The 15,471-nt window shown below is 31.2% G+C and overlaps 1 protein-coding gene and 1 long non-coding RNA gene across 7 annotated transcripts in view; one reads left to right on the forward strand and one right to left on the reverse strand.

Moving 5' to 3' along the window:
* Positions 1-15,471, forward strand: part of LOC145283640 (solute carrier family 23 member 1-like) — a 428,662-nt gene that overhangs the window by 394,201 nt on the left and 18,990 nt on the right. For all 6 annotated transcript variants that reach the window (XM_080132600.1, XM_080132602.1, XM_080132601.1 and 3 more), the window contains 2 exons: positions 9,862-10,043; positions 11,457-11,577. In XM_080132600.1, coding sequence (XP_079988726.1) covers positions 9,862-10,043; positions 11,457-11,577 — 303 coding nt within the window. The remainder of the gene's footprint in view (positions 1-9,861; positions 10,044-11,456; positions 11,578-15,471) is intronic.
* The window catches only part of LOC145283646 (uncharacterized), a 173,089-nt gene that overhangs the window by 81,172 nt on the left and 76,446 nt on the right, over positions 1-15,471 (reverse strand). The window lies entirely within an intron of this gene.

The raw sequence follows: 15,471 nt of genomic DNA on the forward strand, positions 1-15,471 counted from the left end.
CTTGCGAATAATTGTGTAAACAGTTCCCACACTGACATCAAACTGTGCAGTTATTGTCTCTATAGACACAAATTCTTTATTTGGCCAATCAACTTTGGTATTCTAACTTCTTTACTCCTCCCACACCTCTCATCGTCTGTCACAAACTCCCTATCTTCCTTCAATTTCTTACGCCACTCAAATACTGATGCTTGATTGATACAATATGGTCCAAAAGCAGTCTGACATATTCCATATGTTTCTGTGGCATTTTTCCCAAGTTTAAAACAGAATTTTATTGCATATCGTTCTTCTAAATTATCCTCATGTCCAGATTGCATTTTTGAAATTCACCAGCTGTGACAATCGGGCTTTAGTAGAATGTATTCCAATTCTTGCTGTAGTTTTTCATTTGAATCTGAAATCATAAAAATTGGTCAGTCATCTCATCAGATGTATAGCAATAACATATTGAATTTTCAAGAGTCTACGATAATTTTAAATGCCGGTACAAAAGAATTTGGAAATTTATTGAAGGCACCTCATATATATATATATATATATATATATATATATATATATATATATCTTTTTCAGTGTAATTTTACTAGTTGATTGGCATAAATTGTGGATTTCTTCTTGATACTTGGCAAAAGATCTATATATGTATATTTTCAAAGTGGGAAGTAACAAGAGTTATCTACCCATACCTAATTTTGTGAACAAGACAAGCCACCCACCATGTTGATTTTTTCTCTTAAACTTCAAAACTACCGACGATTAAAACTATTTTTATTACTTAATTGTGTTTGGAAGAGTGAAATTATGGAAAGTTCAATATTAAGAAATAAAATCTTTGCTCATTAAAAACATATTGAAAAATGTTTGAGTACTTTCTTTTAACAAGAAAAACTAATTTACTTATTCAGTACCGGGGGGGGGGGGATTCAAATTTTTATAACTTTACCTGTTTATTTAGGAAAAATATTAATCCAAATGTCTTTCAAAAAATGTAATAAAGTGTATTACAGATTATATCTTGTTTTTGTTCATGTTTTAAGTTAAACAATTAAATTTAGACAGTATTAAGTTAATTTTATTTAATGTGCAAATCAGTATGAATATTTTGGATCAATCATGTTTCAGGAACCTCAGAATGAACAATGACCAAAAGGACATATTTTACCTTGACACCGGTTTCTTTTATTTGTTAGTAAATTATAAGTAAAACAATGTACACACTTACCTTCACACATTTTGCTTTTAATTTTTAGAAATTTTTTTTTTTCTAAATTTTGGAGATTTATAAAGAAAATTAATTTTTAATTTAAAAAAAAGATACATTAAATAAAATGTATAAAACAATAAACAAAAACGGCAATTTATAAAGATTGCAGTAATGTTTAGACATTAAAAGTAGTTTGGCAATGTTGATTTTATTAGTCTGCTAAATGGCTGAAGCAAACGGATGGAAAAAGTGGGAAGGAACGAATGTTAATGAAACAAGACTAGCAATCGACTGCTGATAACAACAACTAATAAACTAATTTTTGTTTTGTTTTGCTTTTCAGAGAAAGGAAGATGAAATTCAATTTTTATGGTATCTTTTGTTTATCAAAATGTTATGTTAAACTACAGCCTAATTGAAAAAAAAAAATAGTTATTAGTTTTTGTGATCAGCAGTCGATTCGCTAGTTTTGTTTTGCTACCATTCGTTCCCTTCCACTTTTTTCCATCTGTTTGCTACAGTCATTTGATGGACTAATAAAGTGAACATTGCCAAGTAGTTTTTATGTTGTTGTTTTCGCTATATATTACTAAACGAGGAATCATTTCCATTAAAATCCGGTTAGTATTATGCATCTAAAATTGAGAAAAGCAGTTTTTGCTCAGTTTTATTATTATATAAACATATTAGGTAAAACGTGGTAGCCATTTTGTTTTGTTTCACCATATTCATATAATATTGACACTTTTCAAGCATGCTTTTCCCAATTTTAGATGCATGATAGGTGCTTATGCAGTTTAGCAAAGATATTGAAAAAATAAAAGATAAAGAAAAATCTCTATTATGTACATGCTCGTTATGGTGTCAAAGTAAAATGTGTCCATTAACTAAAGTAGAATTGATCCAGTATTGTGCCAATATTTTTTTTAAAAGTTTATGAAAACAATATTAAATTTTGTTTCATGCATCTTCAAAACAATGAATTAATTTAATATTATAATATTATTTCCTACTAATTCAAATAATACACCAAAATGAAATGAAATTTTTTCCATTTTTCTTTATAATTATTTTCGGTCCTGTAGTTCATCTTATTTAATACTGATAAAGCAAGGGAGATAACTTCTCTTAATTTTAATATTGAAATTTAAATGTTTAAAAACATTTCTGGAATATCAAAGATTATAAATAAATGTACTATTTTTATTTAAAAGAAAAAGAAATTCTTGTCTTTGCAAATAAAGTTTGACAATCATTGTTTTGTGTGTTTTAATGGAAAAATGGTTTTAATTAAATTTTACAATATACAAGAAAAAATTTCGAGATAAGTTATCTCCCTTATTTTGTCAGCATTAAAGTGATAAAGGGACCGTATTTTATTATTTTTTTTTTTTATTTATGTAATCTTAGTTTCGTTTAAAATTTGGCCCTTTTATAAAATTCGTCACGGGATCGAAGGAAATAACCGCATGAGAGATTTGTTCATTTATTTTCATACAAGGATTTTGGACGCCTATACCAATACAAATTCAAGGATTTTTTTTTTTTTTTTTTTTTTTTTTTTTTTTGACTACTCTTTTTAATTAAGAAAACGCAACTTCAAGGAATTATATATATAAAAAAAAAAAAAAAGTTATGGTATATAAAGATGGGGTCAGAAAATGAAGCCTTGTTCTGAGTTTGGGGAAAGGTGTGTCCGTAATCAGTGTCGAGGGAGAACCAACCCCCTTAGAATCATTTTTTGAACTGTTGAATTTAAAAAAATGTAAATTATTTGAACGGTTGAATTTAATTTTTAAAAAAAAGGGTAAATATTCAGATCCGCTACTACAGAACACCGACCACTCTAATTTGTTTTTAATAGGTAATTGAGGTCGCTAACAACGAATCTGATAGTCAAACTTAGGGCAAATTTACCGTTTGCATGGTATTAACCCCCGAACCTACGAATAACTTTCCACCATTTTGCAGCTTCCGTTTACGCTACGCACACGTGCTGCAGCATGAACGACGGCTTGCTTCACCTAGCAAACTGCCTTCTCACATGGCGTACCAATCAAAAAATTACGGACTGACATTTTTTTAATGACTTACAGTTAAAGAAAAGTACAACAAATTGGGGGACTTTCTTTTTTTGTCTCACATAGTTTTTAATGTGGTTTACAAAAACATAAGCACCAAACATCTTTATGTTTTTCATTCTTTTTTTGCGGGAGGGGGGTTCAATTATAGAACTTATGTGGCTTAATAGGTGCTTTTGCAGTTTAGTTAAACGTTTTTCCGTAAGTAACGCACCGACATTTACCAATTAGAACACCATTTAACATTTTCCGAAGATTTTACTGTTTACATTGGGGACGCGAGCGGGGGGGGGGGGTCCGCTCGCGTCCCCAATGTAAACAGTAAAATCTTCGGAAAATGTTAAATGGTGTTCTAATTGGTAAATGTCGGTGCGTTACTTTTTGAAAATTTGAAAATTCTATGTTCCAGATAAAAAAAAAAAATAGATAAATTAACACACACACCCCTACTCCAGCTTGGAGTGTTTTCCTTTTCTTGTTTTATTTCTTTTTCAGCTAATTTTAAATTTTTCACCCAAAAAGTGCTATAATGTATTTTTGAAAATTAGAAAATTCTATGTCCTGGAAAAAAAAAAAATCCCTCCCCCAATGTAGTTTGCTTGGTGAAGCCGTCGTTTATGCTACAGCGGAAGCTGCAAAATGGTGGAAAGTAGTTCGTGGGTTCAGGGGTAAATATCATGCATTTGCCCCAAGTTTGACTATCAGATTCGTTGTCAGCGACCTCAATTACCTTTAAAAAAAAACAAATTAGAGTGGTCGGTGTTCTGTAGTAGCAGATCTGGATATTTACCAAAAACTTATGCACTTTTGTTACCGTGCTGAAATAATAACGTTATTATTTAGAAAGCAATTCTTAACATGGGTTTTTTTCTAACTGTTCTTAACTTTCTCTTAACAGTTTAATAAAAAAGATATTGTAAAACTTGAATTTAACTTGAAAATACTATTTAAAATATAGCGCGGTAACAAAAATGCATAAGTACAATAAAAAATTCTAATTCTTTGAACTGTTTAATTTTTTTTTTTTTTAATCTGTTGTCTATAGTAATAAATGCTCGAAAATTCTTTGAGCGCTTCTTTTTTTTTTAATTCTTTGAATTGCTTCTTGTTTTTCTTTTAACTTATCTTGACTTTGGTAGCATTTATTTGTTGTATATTACACCTTTTCTGTTTTTCCATTGTTTGAAGTTAACAACTCTGCACTTTATTCAAAGGGGCTAGGTTCTCCCGGCACCAGTGACAGAGTATCACGTAACTCAAACTCAGAACGAGGCTGGATTTTCAGACCCTACCTTTATACCATAACAAAAAAGAATTATGCTATTGTTTTTTTTTTTTTTTTTTTTCAATTCTATGCATAAGCATTAAGCAAGCAGCACTTTTATAACTCATTGGTGATCTAAGGGAGGATAACTCCATTTTACTAAGAAATTAGTTCATTTTTTTTTTTTTTTATGAAAATTTAGAACTCTGAAATCAACGCAACTTTGAAAAATAGTAAGAAAAGAAAGATGCGACTACTTTTTTAAAAATAAATGTCAACCTTAAAAAACAAAGAATGAAGTAAAAGAAGAGGAAACTGCGACTACTTTTTTTAATATAACAAACTGTGAAGCGACTACTCTTTTGTTTCTTTGCTTTTTATTAAAAGAATAAATCATCCATTTTTTAAATAAAGTTTTGAGGGCTATTTGGCAGTTTAACTCACGGTACTCTTCTGCCAGTTAATTTAGTTTGCTTGAAGCGTTTAGTGTGTATATAAAAATAAATTATAAAAAAACAGATTATAACAGATGGACACAAACTGAAGCAAATTAACACACATAGTGGAATGAGCTATGCAGATTCACTTTTTTATTAATACAATATATATATATATGTATGTTTTTTTTATACTTTTTTTACATTGTATTATATTCTTACTTGTGTCAGTGTAGTCTGATGAAAGTTCAATATGATATGATGTTTCGGGGAACAATTTCCTTCATCAGCTTCAACTTTAATTCAAACATGCATGTAGAGGCCACTGTAAATAATAATGAAGTATGTTATACCTCCAATAATATGTTGCAATAGCAAATGAAAGTTTGATATATCAACTTAAATGCTATTTAGGAGCAACTTTTAAAATTTAACAAGGTAATTTATTATGTTAGATTTTAAAATACTCATCAATATTTCTTCAAATACTTTTTGTGTGTGTGTAATGAATGTAGAAGTCTAAGTCAAGTATTCTTGAAGAAGGATCTCTCCTTTATCAAGCATACTCGACTCAGATTATTTCTTTATCACAGCACTTTATGAAAAAGGTTTTAATGCAATTTGAATATTTTTTTAAAATTACAATATTCAATCATGTTGATACACACAGCAAGAAATACCTTTTCTTTTATCTGAATGTTATTTGCAATAAGATATGATCTGCAGTTAAAGAATTTATATTTGTCTTGATGACTATATGATTTTTTATTTTACTCTTATTTCACCCCAAATAAGGTATATTGCTACTTGCACATAAGGGGTTACTTTTTGGGACCATGTCTAGGGGGATTATGTTGAGAATTGAGCAACAAAACGTCTGTTTGCATTATATTAAAATTTCTGCATGTTAGTATGGTCAGGGAGGCAGGACACAAAGGAAATTGCAATATTATGTTGAAACCCTAGTTTTTGTTTGATGTTAAGCCATGTTGACTCTGAACAGTATTTTAGCTGGGTGCCTTCTTTTGAATACCAAGTGTTATCACCCTAAAAAAACTAATGGGTGGTGGCTTGTCAACTTGGATTGGTGCGCTATCTTAAGTGAAGCACTCATAGGAAAGGTTTTAGAAGAGGAAAATACTAAGGTATTGAATAATATACAAGATTCTATTACTATTGGACTCATTTGGACTACTATTCTCAGCTTGAATGTTATTCTCACAAAGCTTCCACTGATGTACCTTCCAATCTTCTTAAGGTACATCTTGTTGAACTCTGGAATCTGCTCAGAATTTCAAACAAAACCCTCTATTTAAATCATAGGGGCAGCATGCTCTTGTTCTGTCAGCTATGACTGGGTACAAGTCTTAAATAATTTTCAACTGTATTCTTAGTATCGCCCACACTGAGAATTGAACCTTCAACTTCTATAACTGAATTTTACCTAGTACTTTGTCTGCAAGGACCCATGACATAACGGATAAAGTATGAGATAAAATTCTAAGTGATACTCTTTTGGGGGTTGAAGGTTCAATCTTCAGTGTGGACAATACTAGTTATAAAATTGTAAATTACTTAATATATATAATATATATATTTCATCATAGCTGATGGAATGAGAACATGCTACCCCAGTGGATTAAGTAAAGGATTCCATTTGAAAGTCAAGCCAAATTCTTGAATTTGACAAAAAGATTCTCAAGTGTTTAACAAAAAGAAAACTGAAAAAGATTGGAGGTTATATCAGCCGAAAGTTTGTGAGAGTAACACTGAAAATGAGAACAGTAGTCCAAATTATCAGTCCTCATCTAAAAGATATTGAGAAAAATTCTATTATAAATACAACACTAAATTTTAACAGATTCTTCCATCACTGACTGGTATTGTTTTTGACTAACATCAAGGTCATTAGTTTGCGTCCACAGTTAAACAATCTAAAAAAAAAAAAAAGATAAATAAAATAAATTTAACTTGAAAATCAAAATATTCCACCAAGAATAAAACAAATATTTGAGTTTACTAAAAGTATCTATATATATATCTAAAACACATTTTATGGCATTTTATTTTTTTTTATGTTTAAAAAAACATACTTTTTCTTCTTGGATCATCCGTCAATTGCGTGTGAAACATTTTTTCTTAAGACTAATAGTATATGCAGCGTGCCAGACCTGCTATAGTCTTCTGTACTCCACTAACCAGAGCATTTATATCTTCCCATTGTTAAACATATGTGATAATTTGCAAAGCCATGCTGTTCTCACAACCAGATCAATTTGTTAATGAGTACAGCTGGAACTATTGCTACTCATAGAATAGTAAGACTTGTGGTCTAGATTTACTCCTCTAGATCTACTGTGTTCTGTCTATACCAGTATATTAACAAGGTAATCTTGCAAAGGATAGTTATTTATTACCGAGAGGCATATAGTGCCAGGATGTGTGGAGGGCCAACTGGAAAACCCTTTATCCCCATGGTTGTTTTAAGTGGATTATAATAAGGATGAAAATCAATAATAAATTGTTAAAATTTGATTTTTTTTTTAATTTTAAAATTTGATTTTAAAAAAATTTTAAAATTTGATTTAAAAAAAAAAATTTAAATCACTTTTGAAATCTCTAACAGCAAACAGCTTTATTGTTGACTTTTTATAGCCTTTAACCTTATAAAATGATTTTGAATCATGTAAAATGTTTCATGTGTTAAAAACTTCAAAATAATTAAAGGGAAAACAAAATTAAAAGATTTTATTTTTAAATAACGTTTTTCAAATAACTTGGATGCTGAATGAAATATTTAAATTGTTTTCCTTTAGGCTATTAGTGATTGCAATTTTGATATTTACTACATCTCAGCTGATGCACTCTCTGGCCTTCAAGTACATTTACAGTAATGTTTCCTTCATATTCTTGAAATTTCTTACTTATTTAAATCCAATAAAGAATTAATTATATTTGGCATTTCTTTTTAATTTCATGCACTTAAAATGTCTTTCGAAAATTGTAAAATGAGGATGAATAATTTGTATTGGAATGTAGCTGCAACATTTATCCCCCTCCCTATCATTAGTATGTATGTACTTCAAACCATTTAATTTTGTCTGAAAAAAGAAAGTATATATCTGGACCAGTGCCAACAATTTTGGACCAACTCCTGCCTCTTGTTTACTAAGTTATCATTGGATACTATTGTATGATATTATTCCATTATTCAGACTACTGTTCTCATGATGAGAACAATAGTCCAAATTATGCAAATTATCAATCCTCATCTCAAAAAATATGAACCATACTGTCAAATTGATACAGACCTGAAATAATATAAATGTGGAAACATAACATCCAAGATAAAAACAGTGGTTAAAATAATACAAATAAATCATAAGTAATTGATAAAGGGCAACATTGGAGAATAAGACATAGGAAATAGCCAAAGTCTTTTTTTCTTTGAACGCTATTTTTCTCATGGTTCCTTCTGTTAACTTAAAATTCACTTTGAATTTTTATTTATTTTTCTGTTTTTCTAGATTCTGCATTTATGGCCATCTGTCTTACATCACCAATTTCAATTTCTATTTTTAACCTTATACAGTCATTGCCATTATTTAGTATTATTAGACTGGGTTAGGGTCCAGGAGAGATGAAGAAACAAATTATTCGGGTTATCTGTAAACAAATACTTTATCACCTTGTCCTTTTTGATTAGGATCTAAGTGTAGTATGTGTTTTGATATTACACTTAATCTTTTTGTTCTCAGTCAGTAAAGGAGAAATCCTTCTAGTCTGACGCAATTTCAGTTTTTTCGCAATCAAGAGCAACTCTTTTTGGGGAAAGCGAATTTTCTTTCCTACATTAAAAACCAACTGTTTCTTTCCCATTGTGGAGAGGCAAGTCAATAGATTTGTTTTTCTCTGGAGAATATATTAGTTACCTGTCTGAATATACATCATTCCCAAAAGCAAAAGTACATTCTCTCTTTTTACTGAGTCAGTGTGTGTGTTTGTCTGTTTTATCAGTTTATGAGTATGCTTTCAGGATGTGCGATATCTATGTAAGGAAGTGATAGCAGTTTTTTCCCTTTTTCCAGCGAGTTGCTGGGAGAAGACATGTTATGTCCTCTCTTTTGACTGACTTCCATGTGACTGCTCCTTATGATTGGTTGGGCTGGTTGACAGGGGTTCATGGCTGAGTTGAATTCTATTTATCTGAAAAACACCTATCTCCACTGAGTTGCTTGATGTTTGGTGAGTAAAAGTGTTTTAGTTTATGGGCATAATTGTAGTACAGTCACATGACTTGTCAATTTCATAATTTCGTTTTCTCTCTATTTGCATCTTCTGTTTGTACAAAAATGTGATACCTTTGAATGGATATCATCTTAGTTCGTAAATGTAAGCTTTAAAGATATATTTCTCCGATAAAATGATGCCTGTAGGGGGGATAGACAAATAACAAATGAATGAAAAAGCAATCCATAAAAAATATATTTAGTTTTATTGATAACTGGCTGGCTTCAGCCACTTGCTATGACTTTGCAATTTAATTTTCTATTTGAAACTATTGATATAAATTGAGAAAAAAAAATGAAGACAAAACTCTCATAAGAAAAGACAAAACCAATTGATAAGAAAGAGAAAACTTTTTCTATTGTATTTGAATAAGAGGATATTTTTGTGTTTATATTAAAACTGAAATTAATTCAATTTTATTATCAGATATTATTATGCTTCTTTGTTTATAAAAAATTTAATTAGCATATGCAATTATTGAAGTAGCCAAACACGTGTTCACTTTTATTATACACATGTCAAATGTCTGCTCTTTTAAAAATAAATCATTATTTATTTATTTTGTTTTTTTCTCCTTTGTAGCTTGAAGGCAGTCTAATGTTGGCAGGATTAGTTCATTGTCTTATAGGAGCCACAGGTATTGTAGGATTCCTCATGAGTTACATTGGACCAGTGACCATCATCCCAGCCATTACATTAGTTGGTCTTTTCCTGTTTCGGGTTTCTGCAGATTTTTCAGCTTCACACTGGGGCATCGCTCTTGGGTGAGTATATCTATCTCATCTTCTTGGACACACTGTTTTCAAAAGAGAATGTTTGTCTCTCAAATAAAATAACTATGAAAGTACACTTGATGTTAAGTATTTAATATTATAATTTCTTTACGTTTTTAATGTACAAGTTATTTTAATTGTTCTGATCAAAATATTTCCCTTTGATAAAATTTAAAAAATGTTTGGCGTTTGTCCGGAATTCACCCCTTATGAAAAAAAAAAACGAAAGAAAAATCTGTATGATACAAGTATCTGTGACGGAAAGAAAATATGGTACACCAAAATTCATGTAAATTGATCAAGTAGTTTTATTTTTAAATAAAATTTTATTTTATGACAAGTGCTCGTCTGAGCTCCAATCTAAGAAAAACACTCGTCTCGCTGAAACCACTATCCATAATTCCCCCCATTCTTTATCTATGCCTAAACCTAAATGTGGATTCCATGAACAAAGTTTTTTTTCTTAGAACAGCACACCTGTGAAACTTTCTTCTGTTTGCCTGCTTTCCAACTGACTACAATATGGTTGTCTTAAAGTCCTATGTAAACAAGTTCTTGATGAGCCTTAAGTAATCCAATCTACCAAATTTCCACTACTAACAATTACTACGATATTGTCCCATTGATTACCGTATACTCAGTTAACCTTATCGTTGAGTAGCTTCTGGGCCTTGATAAGTGGTGACTCCCTTGTATATATAAAAAAAAAAAAACTATGAGCATCCCAACTGACAAGCAATAAACTCATCTCTCTTCATAAAGGAGGTGATATTGCTGGGAAGGATGATCTCCCATTACCTTAGCAACTGTGATGAATTCTAAACAAGACAAAAGCACTATTTATATGCTAACTAAAATCTCTCCAAGTGGTAAAAAAAATAAAAATAAAAAAAATAATAAAGGAAATTATGGCCACAGCAAGCACACAGTGGGCATACCAGAACAGTGAAAAGTCAGTTTCACCTGAAAATTTCCTGCTCAATTCTTATTCTTAATGTAAATGATTTGCGCATGCGCAGTCATGAAACAGTTGACAAACAGATAAAAATCCAATGACCCCCCCCCCCAACGTACCAATTTTTCAATTTTGACTCCTTACCAGCCCTTTTTTCCAGATGAAAACCGATTAAAAAGTTTTCCACATGTCTGAACACCCTAAATACCAAATTTCAAGTCTTTAAATCAAAAATTTGTTGAGTATATAAGTTAAGAAGTGTTCACACATACATTCTCAATTTTATAGATATATAGATTGTTTATATGCCAAATTTTGTTTTGAAAACTTGAATTTTGTCTATAGAAAGCCTTGAAAAAAGACTAAAAATTTGTATGAACGATAAAACGTTTTGAATTCTGCATAAGTATTTTTGTTAGATAAATATTTTTACTTCTCTCTTCTTTCAGTACGGCTGGGTTTGCTGGTCTTCTATCTCTTTACTGTGATAAGTTAACCTGTATCCTGCCAGCATGGAGTAGGGATAAAGGATGTCATATCATGCGATATCCTCTTCAGAAATTGTTAGCGGTGAGTGAATAAAAAAATTTTTCTATTTGATTTAACAAGGGTCATTCAGTAAATAAGGTGAACTACGAAACATCAAAATAAGTATTTTTCCATCATCTCAGATTGCGTAGAACAGGATGTGAAAGGTTTATTGAAAATTGAAAAAGAAGTTTTATTGAATAAAAATATTGTATATATTGTATCTTTGCTTATTTACTTTTGTTTATCTTCTCAGCCTCTACCACATTGCATCTGGTGCTACCAGATAAGGCTGTCTGAAGATATCGATTTCTTGGCTTAAATGCATCAAACAGTGATGTGAATTTTTTTTTTCTTTACCCTTTGCAAAACTCAATCATGCTCCGCAAAACCAAACATTTTCCTCTACAAAACAGCTAAACTAAACAGCACAAATAAATATTTGAAAATATAAACAACTTTAAGCATAAAAACCTTTTTCACAAATTACTGGACTCCGCATTAAATACTCCAAAAAGGGTTCATATATAGTAACACCAAACAAACTATTATGTTGCAAACATCCTTATTAAATACCTATATAGTTCAATTTTTTTTTTAAGTTGATTTCAGTTAAAAAGTATGTTAATCTTCTAGAAATGTTTCCGGCTACTCAAAAAAATGGAAAATTTGACCTTGTTTCTAACCTCTTGAAAATGAAGTAAATAAAATAGCAGCTATGTTCCAAAATTTATAATGATTGGTTAATTCATTTGGGAGTTTATCCAACACAAGCATGCATAAATATATACATAATCTATCTATATATATAAAAGGCAAAATGTGTGTGACCATTTCGTGTATGTCTCGCAAAGGCTTTTCTCGCACATGCTCCAGGGGGGGGGGGTTACGATCGCTTACAAGTGTTTATATAGGCCCTAGATAATAATATCTAGGATTTGGGAAAGCGCATAGCGTAAAGATTTCTTTACATCGATTTTTACAAAATTATTGCTATTTTGGCTTCTCGCGTGTTGATTAGGCTTTGTCATATAAAAAGCGAAACTAAGTTAACCAACTTCTTGGCATATCGCGCCGGGAAACGTCCAGAAGCAATCAGCTTTGATCAATCTTGTATATCAGATGATTGCTATTCAATCTGGACAATTGGAAGCTGGTTTTCCCCCAAACACTGCTAACTGCGTGACTTCTATTAAACCTTCGTAACTAGGTCAAATCGAAGCAGCAGAGTTCACTTTTATTGCGGACACCTGTTTTTAATAGTTAAATAAATAAATTCAAACATGTCTCCGTTGTATGTCGCGGTGGCCCAATGGTTAACGTCACACGTTTTTTTGTTTTTTTTTTCACACTTTAATTTCCAACTTTGCCTCAAGGGTTTGGGTTCGATCCTCATACTCACCTACCAAACCTTTTTTTTTTTTTATTTTAGTTTAGTTTGATTTACCCAAAACCACACACACCTCAAAACACCCGGGCATCGCCGGGTACCCCCCGCTAGTCTATAATATAAATTTCACCTGTCTGTTTAAATGCATGCATGTATGTATGTTTGTATGTCTGCCTAAAACCTTTGACAGAGGTAATGGATTTTCATGAGATTAGTATCATTTTGAAGCACAACCCTTCGGACGACAAATATCAAAAAATTGGCTAAAAACATTAATTCCTTCCCCCTCAACTTTTCTACAAGGAGAGGTCGCTTTTTTCACCAATATTTTCGAAAGTCATCTCCTCTTTTTGATTGACTAGCCTTAATTTAAACCTTCACCACTTCGGTAAAGACGTCATTTTTTTTTTTTTTTTTGTTTTTTTTCCTCCTTTGCAGTACGGGTTCGAGCCTGCCTGCCTGCCTGCCTACTACCACTTTTTTTTTCTTTTACTCAACACACACCTCCAAACACCCGGGCAACGCCGGGCAAGTTTATATATATATATATATATATATATATATATATATATATATAAAGCAAATTTTTTTTCTTGGCTGAAATGTCATCTATTTTATTGAATGATTCTCGTAACTATTTTGGACTTTGTGAATTTGCCTACCTGCCTTGTCTTTGCAGGATTGGACTTGTCTATAAATAATAATAGTATTTCCAGTTTTTTTTTTTTTTTTGTCTTCTATTATATTAGCAGGGCTACTCAACATTGCCCAGAGCAAAAATGTAACATATCTGTTAAACCTTTTATCTTTTTACTTCTCAATCTTTCTCTCTTTTTCCCTCCCCTGCTACCTTTCCCTAAACTCCTTTCTCTTCCACCTAGCCCATTCCTTTCTAGCTGGACATACACACAGATACACTCAAACAACTTTCCTTTATATAATAGATTCCATAGAGAATTAGTTGGCAGTTTCTTTCTAAATATACTATGATATAAAAGTCACTTTGTGTGTGTGTGTGTGTGTGTGTGTTCCTTCCTCATAGGTTCCGACACTGCTCAGCCTATCTTTTGCAAATTTCACACTACAGTAATTTATATTTATATGTCTGGCAGTGTTCTTAGATATGTTTTGTACAAAAATTTGTCCGATAAGTATCAAAAATCGAAAAAAAATCCGATCCTAAAATAGTCTTTCTTTCCTATCGATAAAAAAGAATTTTTACAGGGGAATATTGTAGGTTGCATCAGCAAGAGAGATAATAATAAAATCTCAACAAATAATTTCTTCTTATAAAAAAAACAGATTTGTTGACATCTGAAAACATATCTCAGTGGTAGTGCAGTCGACTACAGATTGAATGATCCTGTGTTCAAGCCCGAGTGTAATTCACTATTTTATTTTAATATTTTTCTTAATAATGAATTCAATTTATGATAAAAAATAAAGGTAAATTATTCCTCGTAATATATAATAATCATTAGAGGATTGATTCTATAATAATACATATGCAATCTGCATAAATTAAAATATCATGTTTAAGTATATTGTACGACCGAGCAATGCCAGACATCCAGCTAGTTAATAATACTGAAAAACAACCTTCCTCTGATGATATCTGGCTTAGTTGATACTCAGAAATTGAATATACATATTGTTTTTAAGATATTGGGGTGGGGGTAACGTTGAACAAGAATATACCAACTTTGTTGGTGTTTGTTTTGTAGTTTTTGACTTTTTTAGCTGGACATGCACACAGACAACTGCCCTTTGTATAATAGTTAAAGGGCAGTTGTCTCTGTGTATGTGTGTTTGTACATCCAGTTAAGTCAAAAACTATAAAACAAACAACCACAAGGTTGGCATATTCTTATTTGATGTTGTCTTGGATAATTAATATCTAAAATTTAAAAATAATTATTCATTCTTTGAAGGTCAACCAGGCTATATTTCAATAAGGGGTTCGGTTTTGTAGACATTTTCAATGTTATCTATTTTATATAAAAGAGAGGTGATTAACTTACTTACATTATTCTTAATTCTAATACATTAAAACAAGAGAGAGGAATGGGTTGGGCAGAGGTGAAAGCCAGGTAGGGGGAGAGGGATGTGTTAAAACAGGAAAGAAGAGACTGATAGTGAGAGGTAGAAACATAGAAGTTTTAATACAAAGATGTTACACACACATTTTAACCGCCTAATGTTTGCTCGTCATGAAATAAAACCTAAAATTAGATTTTTATTTCTGTCTTTGGAGTTTCTTTTATTACAACTACTAATCCAGAAGCTTTAGTATCAAGAGGGAAGAAAGGGGAAGGGGCATCTTTTGATTTTTTTTGTTTCTGAAGGAGTTGCTGACATTTACTTGCAAAGATGCTTGTAATGGGGAAGCATCAGTTGTACAGATGGTGAGCTTTTCTTCTAGAAGCCATTAAAAAAGAACAGGAAAATAGTGCTGTTGCCATATCTGCCATTCAGGTCACCATTTCCTGCCTTAATAGAATACCAAACCCAATTTTAAAATCTTATGGGGTCCTCTTCTCTTCCCT

This window comes from Euprymna scolopes, chromosome 8, assembly GCF_053919585.1.
Source record: "Euprymna scolopes isolate OS-2025 chromosome 8, ASM5391958v1, whole genome shotgun sequence".
NCBI classification, from domain to species: domain Eukaryota; kingdom Metazoa; phylum Mollusca; class Cephalopoda; order Sepiida; family Sepiolidae; genus Euprymna; species Euprymna scolopes.